At 53.8% G+C, this 15,152-nt stretch overlaps 6 protein-coding genes across 6 annotated transcripts; 5 read left to right on the forward strand and 1 right to left on the reverse strand.

Annotated features, from left to right (window-relative positions):
• Positions 1 to 697: 697 nt before the first annotated feature.
• QC763_701200 (uncharacterized protein) lies at positions 698 to 4,773 on the forward strand (the record flags this gene model as incomplete). Its single annotated transcript, XM_062915138.1, has 5 exons — positions 698 to 938; positions 1,291 to 1,457; positions 1,518 to 1,703; positions 1,777 to 1,913; positions 1,992 to 4,773. 5 exons carry the CDS (start codon positions 698 to 700, stop codon positions 4,771 to 4,773), a joined length of 3,513 nt encoding a protein of 1,170 aa, XP_062762226.1.
• Positions 4,774 to 5,801, reverse strand: TRX3 (mitochondrial thioredoxin). Its single transcript, XM_062915137.1, has 2 exons — positions 5,663 to 5,801; positions 4,774 to 5,584 (listed from the first exon to the last, which is right to left on the reverse strand). Exons 1-2 carry the CDS (start codon positions 5,752 to 5,754, stop codon positions 5,191 to 5,193), a joined length of 486 nt encoding a protein of 161 aa, XP_062762227.1. The 5' UTR covers positions 5,755 to 5,801; the 3' UTR covers positions 4,774 to 5,190.
• Positions 5,802 to 6,286: 485 nt separating this feature from the next.
• Positions 6,287 to 6,935, forward strand: QC763_701180 (uncharacterized protein; the record flags this gene model as incomplete). Its single annotated transcript, XM_062915136.1, is given in 3 exon segments — positions 6,287 to 6,383; positions 6,430 to 6,614; positions 6,621 to 6,935. Coding segments are annotated over 3 exon segments (597 nt in total).
• Positions 6,936 to 7,345: 410 nt separating this feature from the next.
• On the forward strand, positions 7,346 to 9,692 carry QC763_701170 (uncharacterized protein; the record flags this gene model as incomplete). Its single annotated transcript, XM_062915135.1, has 2 exons — positions 7,346 to 7,900; positions 7,953 to 9,692. 2 exons carry the CDS (start codon positions 7,346 to 7,348, stop codon positions 9,567 to 9,569), a joined length of 2,172 nt encoding a protein of 723 aa, XP_062762229.1. The 3' UTR covers positions 9,570 to 9,692.
• A 122-nt stretch (positions 9,693 to 9,814) lies between these two features.
• QC763_701160 (uncharacterized protein) lies at positions 9,815 to 12,501 on the forward strand (the record flags this gene model as incomplete). Its single annotated transcript, XM_062915134.1, has 4 exons — positions 9,815 to 10,533; positions 10,587 to 11,666; positions 11,728 to 11,981; positions 12,051 to 12,501. Exons 1-4 carry the CDS (start codon positions 9,997 to 9,999, stop codon positions 12,499 to 12,501), a joined length of 2,322 nt encoding a protein of 773 aa, XP_062762230.1. The 5' UTR covers positions 9,815 to 9,996.
• A 351-nt stretch (positions 12,502 to 12,852) lies between these two features.
• On the forward strand, positions 12,853 to 14,691 carry QC763_701150 (uncharacterized protein; the record flags this gene model as incomplete). Its single annotated transcript, XM_062915133.1, has 6 exons — positions 12,853 to 13,007; positions 13,060 to 13,532; positions 13,597 to 13,853; positions 13,902 to 14,183; positions 14,236 to 14,354; positions 14,423 to 14,691. The coding sequence occupies 6 exons, from the start codon at positions 12,853 to 12,855 to the stop codon at positions 14,613 to 14,615; spliced, it is 1,479 nt and encodes a 492-aa protein (XP_062762231.1). The 3' UTR covers positions 14,616 to 14,691.
• Between the last annotated feature and the right edge of the window lie 461 nt (positions 14,692 to 15,152).

A 15,152-nucleotide genomic window follows, 5' to 3' on the forward strand; every position in this document is an offset into this window, starting at 1 on the left:
CGAGCAGTTGAAACCCATCGACCTTGATGATGTAACCTGTTGAGCCACTGTTGAAACAAACAAACATCACACCATCCTCAAGTTCTCTTTCTGTTCCGCGTATACGCCTGATTGCCACACAACGGCCATTGTTGGTAGAGACCTCGTCATTCTCATTCTCGCATCGATCGGTACGCGTATACGGCCCATCCCGATCGCCTGCGTCATCCAGTCTCTGCTCTCGCTCCCCGCAGTTCAGCTTTCCTTGCCCCGCCAAGCTGAGGTCGGACACGGACACACGGACAACTGTCAAATCCTCCGCTTGCTGCCGGTTCTCCCTCATCCAACTTCACCTTTACCCACCGTGCTCCAGGCTAGGCCGGTCAACAAAACGGTAGACGGTAGATGCTAGACGGTAGACGGCAGACCACGGACGAAACCGGGCCAACGACGTTGAAGGAAAGAAAGAGCAGCAGCCTTACACTGTCGCACAAAACACTGCCGCATAGAAAAAAGTTCGTTGCATGTGCCAACGTGACAGGGCTGGTTATAGCCTGCAGATCGGCATCCGGGCTCCTCTCTCGAGTCCGATCAAGCTCCATCCATGCCTCCTGCGAAACGGCACGCCCAACAATTGTTACACGGCAGGCGTGTTGAGGTGGTGGTCAGCAGCAAAGGCTGAAATGCCAGAACAGTGTCGCTTGAACACAACGCCGACATGGCAAGCATTTGGTCTACCATAAAGGCGGCGGCCCCCTCTCGCACGCGGGCGCTGGAGCAACAGCACCAGCCCCAGTCCCAGCACCAGCCAAGCGAAAGTGAGCCGTCGCCAATACCGCCGGTCCGGGGTGTCGCTAGCAGGGCCTCATCGTTGTCACGATCCAGGGTCCCGGGAACAACGCCGCCGCCGCCGCAACAGTCGGTGCCAAGATCAACCAGCATCTCGGGTGAAATCCGAGGTAAGTCGCCTAGCCCTCCATTTGTGGATATCATCAAAATTACGAGTACCCCCAAAGGAGTAATGCCATATCATCACGTTTCCCCTGACCGTTTCCCCGTTCCGTTCCCCCATCCCACCATTGTCATCGCCCGTTGTTAGTTTGTCGAGTCGCCAGTCGCAAGGTCGCAGCTTGCAGCTCGCAGGACTGCTTGTTTTTGTTTGGTTAGAGCAGTCGGCGAGACATGCAAAGGCGAGGCCCTGGCAACTGGCATACGCGGCCGTGACGTTATCCTCCGTTTCTTCATCTGCTCCTCCCTTGCTTTCGGCAGCAGCCATGGCTACAAGCTTAGGAGCTCACGCGATGGCAACAGGCAGCAATAGTAGCAACCAACAGAGCCGTTCCTCTCCGATTCCGTCCCCCAGTGCAGCCAGCACCTCGACTACACAGCCCCCAAGTACCAGCAAAAAGACTTCGTCTAGGGTTTCGCGGAGCTACACTTCCATTGGGCTAACCGGCAAGGAGAAAGAAAGGGAAAAGGAAAAGGAAAAGGAAAAGGAAAAGGAAAAGGAAAAGGAAAAGGAAAAGGAAAAGGAAAAGGAAAAGGAAAAGGAAAAGGAAAAGGGCCTGGAACAAGACGTCGATGATGAGAATGCAGACGACACTGGCGACCAAAGCACCGCCGCCGGTAACGGGACAGCTGGGCCGGGCATCACCATCGGAGTGAACCAAAGCGCACACACATCCTCACCAATACCGAGTCCGGCTCTCGATCCCCTGTCACAGGTGAGTAGTGGTAATGGCCGTGGCGGTGGGGTGGACGCTTCACTGCAGCCTGTCTAACCGTATACGCGTATAGCAAATCTACCTACGACGCAACAGCGAGGTTCCCATACCAGGTCGACGCTCGATGCATATGGCCGAAGGGCTAGCACGATCCAGTTCGGACTTTTTGAGAGCTGTCACACCAGCAGGAGATGTGAGCAAAGACAAGAGGTAGGCCAACAGACTGCCGTGGCGAGGCAATGGGATTGAAGAAAGACACGGCTGACGGAGTGTGTTGAATTTATACAGCAAGAAAGGAGGTTCATTTCTCAGTCGTTTGAGCATGCGCGGTGGCCGCAAGAAGGACACAGCCGACTTTGATTCAGACTCGGAATTTGGTGTCGAGGCCCGGATGGACGGCACCAATGCCCGAGTCTTCAGCCAGACGTTAAGCAACCCAGTCATGGGCGGAGGCTATGTCCCCCATCACAAGGAACCGCCACGATACATTCGAACCAAGGCGACCAACAAGAAAGCAAGAGAGTTCAACCGCATGTTTCTGGCTCAAGAATTGGTCGGCACAAGACCTCCCAAAGATGAAGAGAAGGCCGACGCGACCAAGGCACCTGTTGTGACAGTCAGCGTGGCTGGTGGCGGCGATCGCAAGACAGCGAGGTCAGGCGGAGCAATCTGGGCGACTGAGTTCAGCAGAGACGGGAAGTACCTGGCCACGGGCGGGCGAGACCACATTGTCAGGATATGGGCAGTCTTGACGACATGCGACGAGCGCCGGGCACACGAAGAGGATGAGAACGCCAATGGCGGACCTGGAGAACGGCTTAGTGCGCCGGTATTCAGGGACCGGCCGCTGATAGAGTTTGAGGGACACACCGGGGAGGTCTTGGACCTCAGCTGGAGCAAGAACAACTTTTTGCTGTCGTCCTCGATGGACAAAACTGTCAGGCTATGGCATCTTAGTCGAAAAGAATGCCTCTGCACGTTCAAGCACAAGGACTTTGTCACGCGGTTAGCCTTCCACCCCCGGGATGACCGCTTCTTCCTGGCCGGCTCCCTGGATACCATGCTGCGATTATGGAGCATCCCGGACAAGGCAGTGGCCTTCTCGGCCAACCTTCCCGATCTCATCACTGCGGTTGCCTTTTCCCCAGACGGAAAGATAGCGATTGCCGGGCTACTGAATGGCCTATGCATCTTTTTCGAGACAGAAGGACTCAAACAACAGACACAAATTCACGTACGCTCATCTCGTGGCAAAAATGCCAAAGGAAGCAAGATTACAGGCATCCAGACCATGCTTGTGCATCCACCAGCCCCGGCCTACCCAACTCATCAACCACCAGGTTCCAGTGCGGCCTCGCATGCTTCCACTGACGTGCCCAGTAACGCCGAGGTGCGAGTGTTGGTCACATCCAATGATAGTCGAATCCGAATCTACAGTCTACGGCATCAGACCATGGAGGTTAAGCTCAAAGGGCACGAGAACTCCTGCAGTCAAATCGCAGCCACATTTTCAGACGATGGCAAATATGTGGTCTGCGGAAGCGAGGATCGCAAGGCTTTTGTTTGGAGTGTGACGGGCAAGGGGGTGCCGCTGACCACGGACAAGGACAAATCGCCTTGCGAGTATTTTGAAGCACACGGCGAGACCGTCACGACGGCTCTTTTTGCGCCAACACAAACGAGGATGCTTCTTGGTCAGAGCGGAGATCCGATTTACGATCTATGCAATCCACCACCTGTGGTTTTGCAGAGCCTGGATGAGGTTGCCAGTGCCGCAGCAAGCACCACCGGGTCTCAACTAGCACCCGCGTCAGAACACCTGGTAAAAAGGCCGGAGCCGAGTCCCGCTTATATTGCCAGATCTACTCATTACGATGGTAACATTCTCATCACAACAGGCGATACCGGCATCATTAAGGTCTTTCGCCAAGATTGCGCCTTCGCCAAGCGCAGACACGAGAGCTGGGAGACAGGAAGCACGTTCAGTCGGAAGCTAGCGCCCAGCAACGGATTCATGAGTGGAAACGGGCTAGGTCGCAGTGGCAGCGTGATGACAAGAACCAGCGGTGGCAGCGTCACACGTAGCCGAAGAGGGTCTCTTACCCAGCCATTCTCACCACAGCTTGGCCCAGTTGGCGGCAGCTCCGACCGAATTCTCAGCTGGCGCCAGGGGATCGAAAACGGAGGCGACAAGCGATCCAGCGCTCTATTAAATGGGAGCGCGACGCCAGCAGCTAGCGAAAGATCGATGAGCCCGGCCAAGGTCATCCGGACGCCCCTGAGTTCACAGGTGAACTTGGCAAGCGAGGCCAGAAAACAGCCATATGCGAACTCGACCGTCACGTCAAGAAACAGGGCTGGCAGCACCCTGACGAGCCCAACGGCCAGTGTGTTTAGTAACGCACCCTCGCGTGTCCCTTCGAGGCTCCTCAGAGAAAGACGCATGTCAAAGGAGCCGGAGGAGGAAACGTCAGTGCCGCCGACTCCGAGCTTTACCTACATGTCAGCAAGTGAGAATGATCCGCCCGATTCTCCTGCAGGAACAGGGATGGGTTCGGGGGGAGGCAGCACTACATCGTCATTTTGGAATCTGAACCGATGGCGAGGGATCACGGCCTTCAAAGTCAACGCTTCGTCGCCAAACCAAAGCGGTAGCGGTGTGGAGGGACACAAACGCAGCGACAGCCGCAGTTCTATAGTGAAGCGGGTCCAAGGGGACGCCGGTCTTGGCGATCAGAAGGAACAAGGCAGCCCAGAACAGCGTGTAGGAACATCAAGGCGACAGAGCACAGGAACGGGGCTGTTACCAGCTGCTCATGTGGTGAGAAACAGCACTGATGGGAACGGAAAGGACAGGAAGCATCAGCGCATGTCTCTCCCAGCTGGAGCAGTCTTGAGCCAGGCCGACAGCGAGGCTGACGTCCGGTCCATCCCAGCGAATGGAGGGATGGTAGCGCCCGTCAACCCTCTGCAAGTGCGTCGAGATGGCTCTCCATACCGGCACCTCTGGAGTCGTGGAAGCTCGTCCCACGGCAGCGGAGGGAGACCTGGCTCAGATATGAGCAGTTAGAGATGTTTAGGGGATTGTATCTATACTACTGCATAAGAGCGAGCGTTTTGTTAGCATGGCGTTGGATAGGTTGTGACGCGTTTCGATGAAAGGGGGTTCCGGGACAAAATCGGAGCTTCAATGCCGTGTTGTGTTGGGTTCGCTGAGAATATACCATGAACCAAAAGTGAAGCAAATAATACTCCGTCATTCATGCTTGCTGAAAAGAGGGTATCCAGAAGTGCGCCACACAAGCCAGAGACAAGCTGGCCCACGGCCAACCCAGCGGCCAACCGTTTGTATCTCCAACGACATACCACCACTTGCTTGGTGGTGGCTGCTGTATCTCTCTTCCCTGGTCTCTGTGCCAAAGCCTCGTTCGACCATGTCTGACCATATCATATCGTACCAAATTCAGCACTCCTTTTTCAACCCCTTTTAAGCAGTGGCGGCAGCCTCCTCCTCCTTCTCCTCTTCCTTGGGAGTCTCCTCAGCCGAACCCTCGGCACCCTTCTTGGCCAGCTCGCCCAGCTCGTTGGCTAACAGGGTCAGGTTCCTGGGGTCGGCGCCGCGGATCTGGACGACGCGGTCGGCGTTCTCGCCCTCACCGAGCTTGACGCTGACGCCGAGCTTGCGGCCCTGGACGTCGACGCCCTTGTCCACCTGGCCGTCGACGACGAAGACGAAGGAGGGCATGGCGGTGATGCCGTACTCCTTTGCGATGTCGGCCGAGGCGTCGACGTCGATTTTGGCGAAGGCGAGCTGGCCTGGGACGGAGTGAGACTTGGAGAGCTTGGCGAAGAGGGGGGCTATGGCTTTGCAGGGTCCGCACCTGGAGGGGCGAGATAGTTAGTAAAACGGCGGGGGGTATTGTAGTTGGTGGAAAGTAAGTAGAGGGGGGACAACATACCACTCGGCCCAGAAGTCGATGATGACGTATTTGGTGGAGGTGATGAGCTGGTTGAGCTCGTCCAGGGTGGAGATTTTGATTGGCTCAGCCATTGTAGCGGTTTGTAGCGGGAGGAACTAAAAATGCCGTTGGTATAGGTGTGGGATATGGGAAAGCAGAAAAGAAGAGAAAAGTTCACGATTCCAGGGGTCGTAGAAATGGATATTTCACGATGCGCAAAGGGTTCACTGAAAGAGATTAATAATGGGGGTGCGGGGTTTATGGCAGAGCTGCAGGACAGGGAGCGGGATTGCGATGGCGGGGTCTTTTCCACGCGTGCTGGGGAGCGCGATGCGGGGCAGTTTGGATCAACCATGTCTCAGCTCCATGTCCCACAGTTCACGGGCTCAACTCAGATGCCAACTCGCCTCTGCAATTCATTTGTCACAGCTTGGGGGTCCTGCAAGCCGCCATGACAGCTGCTCGAAAACGGAAGGTGCCACTGTCGCTGATCTGCCGAACCCAGCCTCTCGCTTCTCACTCTGTGATTCACCATCGTGGAGATTCCATTTAAGCTTAAATCGCCAGACCTTCGGTGTCTCATCAGTCAAGTTCACTAAAGAAGTCATCTTGTAAACAGACAACATGGCCAACCTTGCCTCTGCAGAGATTAAAGCCCGCCTGGAGCGCTCATACGACGCGATAGCAACCACCTACAACACCTGGGCCGTTAACCATCCATGTTCGCTGAGGTCTCCTATCTAGATCGCCTCCTCAGTCTCTTGCAGACCGAAACCCAACAGATGACTCAGAAGCACCAACCAAGTCGGCGCTGGAGCTGGGCTGCGGCAACGGGTACCCCATCCTCCAACACCTCTTTTCCGCCGGTTTGTTCGATTGCATTGTGGCAAACGACCTCTCCTCTGTACAGCTCAACTCGGTCAAGTCGGAACTGGAAGCGAAACATGACAATGTCTAGGCAGACTGGAGACAAGGGGATATGACATGTCTGTCGTTTAACCCCTGCTCCTTCGACATCATCATTGGCCTCTACACGCTTATACATCTGCCACGCTCCGAACAGCTGCTCATGCTGGAGAAGATCAGTCTCTGGTTGAAGCCGGGCGGGCTTGCCCTTGTCAACTTCAGCAAAGAGGACACGGAGGCCGACGTCATTGAGGAGTGGCTGGGTCGCGAAGAGGGCTGGATGTTCTGGTCCGGGTACGGAGCGGATAACATGCCGCGTTTGATCCAACAGGTGGACGGTTTGGAGATGGTGGTGGGTGAGCTCTGACCGGAGGACGAAGGCTCAGCTAATATGGAGTTTTATTAGGTTATCCTTCGCAAAATCCCGACACAATTAAAACCGAGACGACTTTCTCATAAAACGACCATGAAAATCTACACATCATGATTGAACTTCGTGCGGACCATCTCATCCGCTGGGCGCCAAGGGAAAGTTCCTTGCGTACGCTATTGGATGACAGAAAGCCTCACTGGTTGCCTTGCAATGCACCGTCATCATGCGCCCAAGTAATCGAAACCGATAACGAGGAGGGAGGCTGCAAGCGCGCGGCGAGCTCTTCAACATTTAGAGTCAGAGGCCTTTGGGGCTGAGCTGAGCTGAATTCGGAACGAAACAACACCGAATTTCCAGTTCAGAGCCTTATCAGCTACTACATAGCTCCAAGCCGTGTGACCTCGATGCAGGGGAAATATCGAAAGAAAGATAAGAATTTAACACAGCCCTTTACCCCCCTCCCCAAGAAAAGGGAAGCCCTTCCTAGACGAAAGAAACGTCCGCCCACGCCACCAATCTGTCTGGTCGATTCACCTAAGTGTGTCGTGTGGCCAACAAGGGTCATAACTGGACTGTGGCTTGATGCGTATAGCTTTCGGGATGCCGCACATCCTGTTCCAAAAATTATAATATATCTTGCATGGGACGCAGACAGACAACCGACTGTCATGATCATCACCACCCCTCCACTACTACGCTGGCATAGCACTCATATAGCTGGTTATCTTATGGATGGAAACATCACTCTACGTTATGTCGGCGGGTTCGGTTTTGAAGGGCCCTATACATTTCTCCAAGAGGCGCTTGCAAACACAACTGACCCCCTGGCAAGTCCGTACCTCCAACTGGCCCACGATGGAAGCTACATCTCCATCACTCGTGATGCCTGCCTGGCCATCACAAACATGACAGCCGATATCTACACGGCGTACGATAACCAGGGGATATGGAATAGACTTGTGAGTTTTCTCATCATGTACTGTAGAAAAGATAATAAACTGACGACAACAGGTCACCTGGAAATTCCCCCTTGTCTCCCTCCTCTTTCACTTCTCCCGTCCTCCCTTCCCCCTCCGAGTATGGACGAACACCAGTCTTTTCATGCTGATCCACCTCCTGGGCAGCCCTGTAACAAATATCGCGTCCCTCTTGCACACGCTCTCTTCCTGCCGGCACAGCGCAAAGAAGATGCAAAAGAAGCTACGAGATATCCAAAGAGACATCAAGGACGAGTTGGCGTCCTGGAGGCTGGAAAACCCCCTGGCGAGGGAGTTGGTACACAGCCACTCGGGAAAATCCACCAGCGAGCGCAAATTCGCCAGTCTGTGGAAGCAGCTGTCTCTGATCAAAGTCTCGTACGATGAATGGGGCGTCGAATCCTGCGAGTTCCTCATGCGTACGCTTGACAGCCTCTTCCTCGACCCTCTGCCCCTTCGTTACGGGTCAAGATCACTCGTTCAAAGAAGAGAAGTACTCGCCCAGATTAAAAAGGCGGCTGACATGCTCGCTGCTGATCGGGCGACGTATGTGCTTCCTATTTTCATCGCGCAGTTTGTGTTTATCGCCTCCATCAGCGCGGCGTTTTGGAGGGTGATTGGGGTTTTCCCTCAGGATGGGGAGTGGACGAATGTGGAGGCTTATTCGATCGCCATGTCGGCGCCGTTTTTGTACATGGTGCCGGCTGTGTTTTTGAGCGCGATTATCGGGGTGAGTCAGACGGAGAGGAGTGTGGTGAGGGTGTTGAATGATTTGGGGGAGAAGCTGATGAAGGAGGAGTGGGTGGTTGAGAGGGGGGTTTCTTCGGGGACCGAGGGTGAGAAGGAAAGGGCGGCGGTGGTTTCGGTTGGTATTGCGGCTGGACGTGGGGCGTCTCCAGTAACGAGTGATACTGAGAGGGATGAGAGTCCTGGGAGTGAACAGTTGCTGCTGTTGACGCCCCGGAGCCAAGCGACAACTGCTGAACCGACAACAAATGTCAGCGTAGAGGCTGTAAAGAGGGAATCGGTCAGGATACCGGTCGTGGTGGAGAAACAGCCCATCTTTCAGAGGGTGTGTCACGGGGGAATCTATGGCTGGCGGCCCGAGATCCTCACAGCACAACAGATACGACAGACATGGCGCCACGTTGTTTTGGCCTTGAATCTCGTCATCATGTCTGTGGTTGTGGCATCATGGATATCTTACCGGGTGCCTCCGGAAGGATTCGACTGTCGTAACGCAGGGCAGGCGGCGCTGTTGATAATGTGGTTGCTCAGCTTTGTGCTGGACTGTGTCTTTGCATACTACATGGACCGCTGGGGCCATCTCGAGAGTGGGAAGGGATACTGGTATGAGGCTGTGTTTATCAAGGACTTCATCGTGGGATGGGCGGCCGTTGTCATGATTTTGGTTGTCCAAGTAGGCATCTTCAACCGGTGCGACTGCTTCTCGCTTTGGGGAAAGGTCCCGGTTGCTCTGCCGCAGATTCCAGAGGTTGCTGCTGTGTTGATGCATCGTATTTCATTTGAGTGGCCTGCGGTGACATTTGGATGGATTGCTATAGAGCTCGGCATTTGCGCCGTGATTTGGTGGACGTATAGAGATGCCTTTCGCGTGTATAACCAAGAGGACGGGGGTGAGGAGAAATGAAGCCCGCCACCCGTCGGTCATTTCGTGGACGATGTAGCTATACGTACAATGCAGGAGATCAATACGCAACTATTTTGCTGTCATTATGGCCGTGCCAGGTGTGTTAACTGTCATTGAAGCCCTGTTGGCTCTTACTTTGAAGGCCATAAGATAATACAAAGGTGCCCCATTATCTTAAAAGGTCTTAAAGGTACCTAATGGCCAAGTTTTGGCGGTCAGTTCAAGCTGCCACAGAATAGCGCCCCCTGAGAATGCCGCCGGCATTTTGCCCCTGTCTCGGTCCATCGCCAAGTCAGGCAACCAGTGGTGGGTTCCACAACGCTAACATTCTGATCATAACCTGGCATTCGAGTATAAATAACGACATGCACCCTACCTACCTACCTACCTACCTACCTACTCTCGAACCCAGCTCAGTTCTCCCATCATGGCCCGTACAACTCAGATTCATAGAGCCCAACGTGATGCTGCCAAGATCGCCCCTCGAACTTGTGTCGTTCAGCCAACCACACCCAATCCGGAAAAGCAACAGCCGTACCAGTATCCCGGCATCAATGTCGACCTCCGCCACCTCTTGCGGCACTGGACTCTCGAACCGGGCGTCGACTATTACCGTGTGGGGTGTTTCGAGGTATCTGGTGCCCACAGCGAGACACAGCCCATCATGGTTCGGGAGGTGGCCATGACCCTTCTCATGGACCGCTTGACCGACAAACCTGGCTGGCATGAAAAGGTCTTTGACGACGAAATCGTTGCCAAATGGAAACAGGAAGCTCTGAGAGCACACGAGGATGACATTTGGAACTCCATCATCACCGATCAAATCTTGCAAAACCTCGAGGAAATACGGCAAGTACTGGCCAGCGGTGATCCTGACGAAATCGAAGGCTATCCTTGGCACTGGGCTTACCATCCTCAAAAACCAGCGCGCCAGAGGATCATATCAGAGCAGGCGTTTGATTACGTATGTATTCTTTTCCTCATCAGAGTTGCGGCTTGGTACTCATACGACTCCAGTGTATTGCTGAGCTTCGCTGCAAAGCTGTCGAGTTTAACAAAAGTGGCCTGATCTTTACGCTCAACACAAACGAGAACATGGCCATCAAGTCGGACTCTGTTGTCACCGACGAGCTTCGTGAAGACCTCAGAGTCGCCTTCAACAAACTCGTGGCTGAGCAAGGCTCCAACCCTGACTGGCACCCACGGGCTCAAGAGATGGTCCAGGACCTTGTTCACCCGTCCATGCACCCCTTTGTCTACGGGAAATCCCCATTTTTCCAAGACGAGGTTGTGGGGGTCGAGGATGCCGTTGAGAAGTGGGCTGGCAAGGGCCAGGTCATTGAGAAGCCGCTCACCAAACCCCGCGAAGAAATGAGCGACTTTCATGACTACAACGGCCAAGAGTATGCGTTCTGGTCTGAGAAATACCAATGGCTTCCTGCCAACCTAGCCTTTCAAGACGATGGTACAGTCAGGTTCACCAGTTACATCAACAACCTGCACCCAACGAGACACCCTGAGATCTATCGTACCATCGAGCGGCTCATTGACACGGCTATTCCGGCATGGGAACGGGTCTTGAGCGGAAAGGCCACCATCGGTGAACCCTACATCGAAAGGAGGTCCTCCAGCTATCGGAATTGCGGAAAGAAAGTCGTCCCAGTGCAACAGCGGTTTGGGCCCGCTCCAGTATTCTGCAGCGCATATGACAACGACGCTTACGAGGCCCAGCCGGACGATTTGCGGCCCGGACTTATCAGGGAGTGGGAAGAAAAGAATGGCAGGCCTGTTCCATTGGATGATAACGAGCTATACGAGGTGGAGAGCTGGACAGGGCCAGATAAATGGACCTCCAACCCAGAGCAGTACGAGGGTCTTACTCTGGAAGAGCAGAAAGAGAGACTTTTGCTCAATTACAAGTGGAAAGAAATTCGGGATGTTATCCTTCCAGAACCTCTGGGCTTTCAGCCAGTCACATACACCACCGAGCACACACTCAGTGAGAAGTTTAAGGAAACCGGTCTTCAGGTCATTGTGAAGATGGCTACGATTGAGCTTACCCCGGAGAAGCCCGACTTCCCGGTTGGAGGTTGGCACGTAAGTGAACCCCTATCTTTACTCCCTTCTGGATAGGTACTGACACCAAGCCTGGGGCTAGATTGAGGGCATGATGAGCGAGCACATTGTTGCCACAGCTCTGTACTACCTTGATTCAGAGAACATCACCACGAGCTCCCTTGAGTTTCGCATGAAAGCAGATGAGCACCCGGATTTGGAAGATACTATCGGGCAGGATAACTATCGGCCCAATGAGGTCATGTTTGGTTGTCGGTTTAGGAACGGAGAAGCTCTGCAGAAGCTCGGCAACGTTGAAACGCGTCAGGGACGCCTTCTTGCCTTCCCAAATGTTTTGTGAGTGGATTCAATCCGAGGTAATAACCTGTTTTGACACATTCGTCTAACCTACTATCTACGAAACAGCCAGCATCGCGTCTCTCCCTTCAGTCTCCAGGACCGGACCAAGCCGGGACATCGACGCTTCATTGCTCTTTGGCTCGTTGATCCACACCAACGAATCATCTCCACTGCCAACGTACCACCGCAACAGCTGGACTGGTGGGCAGAAGCCGTCTTTGGGGACAAGGACCAGGTGGCAAAGGGTGAGCTCCCTTCCGAGGTGTTTCAACTCTTGCTCGAGCAGGGGCTTGCCGACACAATCTCCCCGCCAAAGGAGGTGCTTGACAAGATGAACAATCGGTTGCCGCCTGAACTTGTGAACATGGTTCGCAAGCAGCGAGTTATGCCACAAGCTCTGATGACGAGAGAGGAGGCAAAAAAGCACAGGTTGAAGTTGATGGAAGAGCGGAGCACGTTTCACGAAGAGGCAGAGTCATCCTGGACGGGGGTGCAGTTCAACTTTTGCGAACACTAGTCATATCCCCATTATCTTAGGTAGTTATGGAAGTCATGCAGGTGCTTGTAGGTGTTGTCCAATGGTGGTGGTTATTCCCTGGAACGATACGACGCTGACCAAGCTATTTTCACCAAAGGAGATAGTTTGTGATCATGAGCACAACAACGAGCAAGGGGCTGCCCCTCACCGGCAGTTCATTTATATCCGTTGCAACTCTTATATCTTAACCGCCTGCATCGCACGTTGCGGCTGCGTTCACTATGACACCTAGGTAGCAGGTCTCCCGCGTCGCTACCAGACAGTAATAAATGAATCCGGGGTGCTTCCCGCACTTACGCAACTAATAAGAGTCTCTTCTTAGCCTCCACCATGGCAGCAGAGGTAGACTCGGCTCTGCCCGCAGAAGACGCAATCCATACCGAGAAGGCCCTTGGTACACTTCCTCATGAGGAGAACCCCCGGTTAGACAAGATCCTTAACCGGAAGTTTGACCTTCACATTCTCCCTTGGTTATTTGGTATCTGGTCAGTGGATTCATATTCACATTCTCACATTCTCACATTCTCACAACCCCAGGCTCTTCTCCTTCATCGACCGCTCCAACATAGGCAACGCCCGCCTCGCCGGCCTCCCCGAAGACCTCGGCATCGCCGGCGTCGGCACCCAGTTCAACCTCGCCCTCCTGGTCTTTTACATCCCCTACATTCTCGTCGACGTCCCCTCCAACCTCCTCCTCAAAAAGTTCCGCGCGGGCGTCTACCTCCCTTCTCTCATCACAGCCTGGGGCGTGGTGTGCTTGTCCATAGGGTTTGTCAAGTCCTATGCCGGGCTGATCGTCTGCCGGCTGTTGCTGGGGTTGTTTGAGGGTGGGATTCTGGGAGGGGTGATCATTTACCTGGCCATGTTTTACAAGAGGCATGAGATGCTGTATCGGAGTGGGCTGTTTTACTGTGCGGCGCCGTTGAGTGGTGCTTTTGGGGGGTTGCTGGCGGGGGCGTTGGGGAATATTGAGGTGGGGGGGTATAAGAGGTGGCCGTGGATCTTCTTTGGTGGGTTGAAAAAGTCTGATGATTTTGTGTACCTAGGTGGGAATGATACTGACGATGTGAACAGTCGAGGGGGCGGCGACGGTGGTGTTTGGGATCGTTTGCTTCTTCTTCATGCCTGATACGCCGGCCGCATCACGGTTTTTGACAAAAGAAGAACGGGACTGGGCACTGAAGAGGATGAAGATCGATGCGAGCGGCTCTACGGCTCTAGAGACAGTCGATGAGGAGAAGTTTGACTGGTTTTGGGTGTGGATGGCCATCAAGTCACCGCAAATGTGGTTCTGTGCTGGTGTTTGGTTCTTTTTGCTGGTGCCTCTCTACGTATGTCATCAAGTGACAAGTTGCCTAAACGTTTACTGACAAGAACAGAGTTTCTCGTTGTTCTTGCCGTCAATCGTCGCCGGCATGGGCTACACGTCAACCACAGCGCAGCTCTTTACCGTGCCACCCAACATGGCCGGCTTCGTCGTGGTCATTCTCACTGCTCACTTCTCTGACAAGGTCAAAAATCGAGGCGGCTTCATTGCTGCCGGCACTTTGGTTGGGATAGCGGGTTATGTGATGCTCCTTGTATCTGAGCAGAATGTAGTCAAGTATGCCGGCACATTTCTGATTGCTATGGGAGTGTTTCAAGCTTCACCTATGCTGATGGTAGGTGTTGGCATTTGGCCAAATCTTCGGATGATGCTAACTTGGTTTCCAGGGGTGGGTTGCCAACAACCTGGCTCCTCACTACGTCAGGGCAGTGGGAGTGGGCATTGTGATATCCATCGCCAATTGCTCGGCATTCATTGGAACGTTTATCTACTTGCAACGAGATGCGTATGTCACCCGCGGTAACACTTTCTACTACAATGGTCCAAAAGCTGACATTTTACCTCTCTGAACAGGCCAAAATACGCCCTGGGCCATTCCATCAGTCTTGGTGCCTTGGTCATCACACTCTTCCTGACGGGCCTTCAGGTGGCATATCTCAGTTGGGAGAACAGAAAGCGTGATAGCGGAAAAAGAGACGTTCGATTGGTGGAAGGCAGTGTGCATCGGCTCGGGCATCGTCATCCTGCTTTTCGCTACACACTGTAAAAAGGAATCAACTGTAGAGAGCTCCAGGCACTATACGTACCTAAACAGCACCAAGGTGTTGAATATGCATGAAGGTGTGTTAACCAAAGGCACTTGCTCCTTGTGCATCATCAACTTTGTGACCGCTGCACTTGATCCCCAGATCCCCACAGGTTGGCGCCAGTAGGTCTCGACCCTACTCTTGGTTCATATACGGCCTCACAAATTCTATTGCGCACCCTCCGTTTACTCCCTGTGCGTCCTATCATCGAGGCTAGGGCTATAGATGTGGAGTTCAGTCAACGGCAACATGGGAAAGGCTGCTCCTGGAACAACCTGGAGCAACCAAAGGCCACCAACACTGCGTTCAGCCATGCCTTCAACGAACTGAAGTTCTCGCACACCCTGTTGTTCACCAAACTGAGCACTCAGTTAGCCAATCCCCAGTTGAGCACCCAGTTGAGCACCCAGTTGAGCACCCAGTTGAGTGCCTAGGTACCTAGACAGCACAATGGCCTACACTTGTTCACAAGATCAAGGTAGCCTTTTGTATTAGGC

This window comes from Podospora pseudopauciseta (assembly GCF_035222475.1).
Source record: "Podospora pseudopauciseta strain CBS 411.78 chromosome 7 map unlocalized CBS411.78m_7, whole genome shotgun sequence".
Classification (NCBI taxonomy): Eukaryota; Fungi; Ascomycota; class Sordariomycetes; order Sordariales; family Podosporaceae; genus Podospora; species Podospora pseudopauciseta.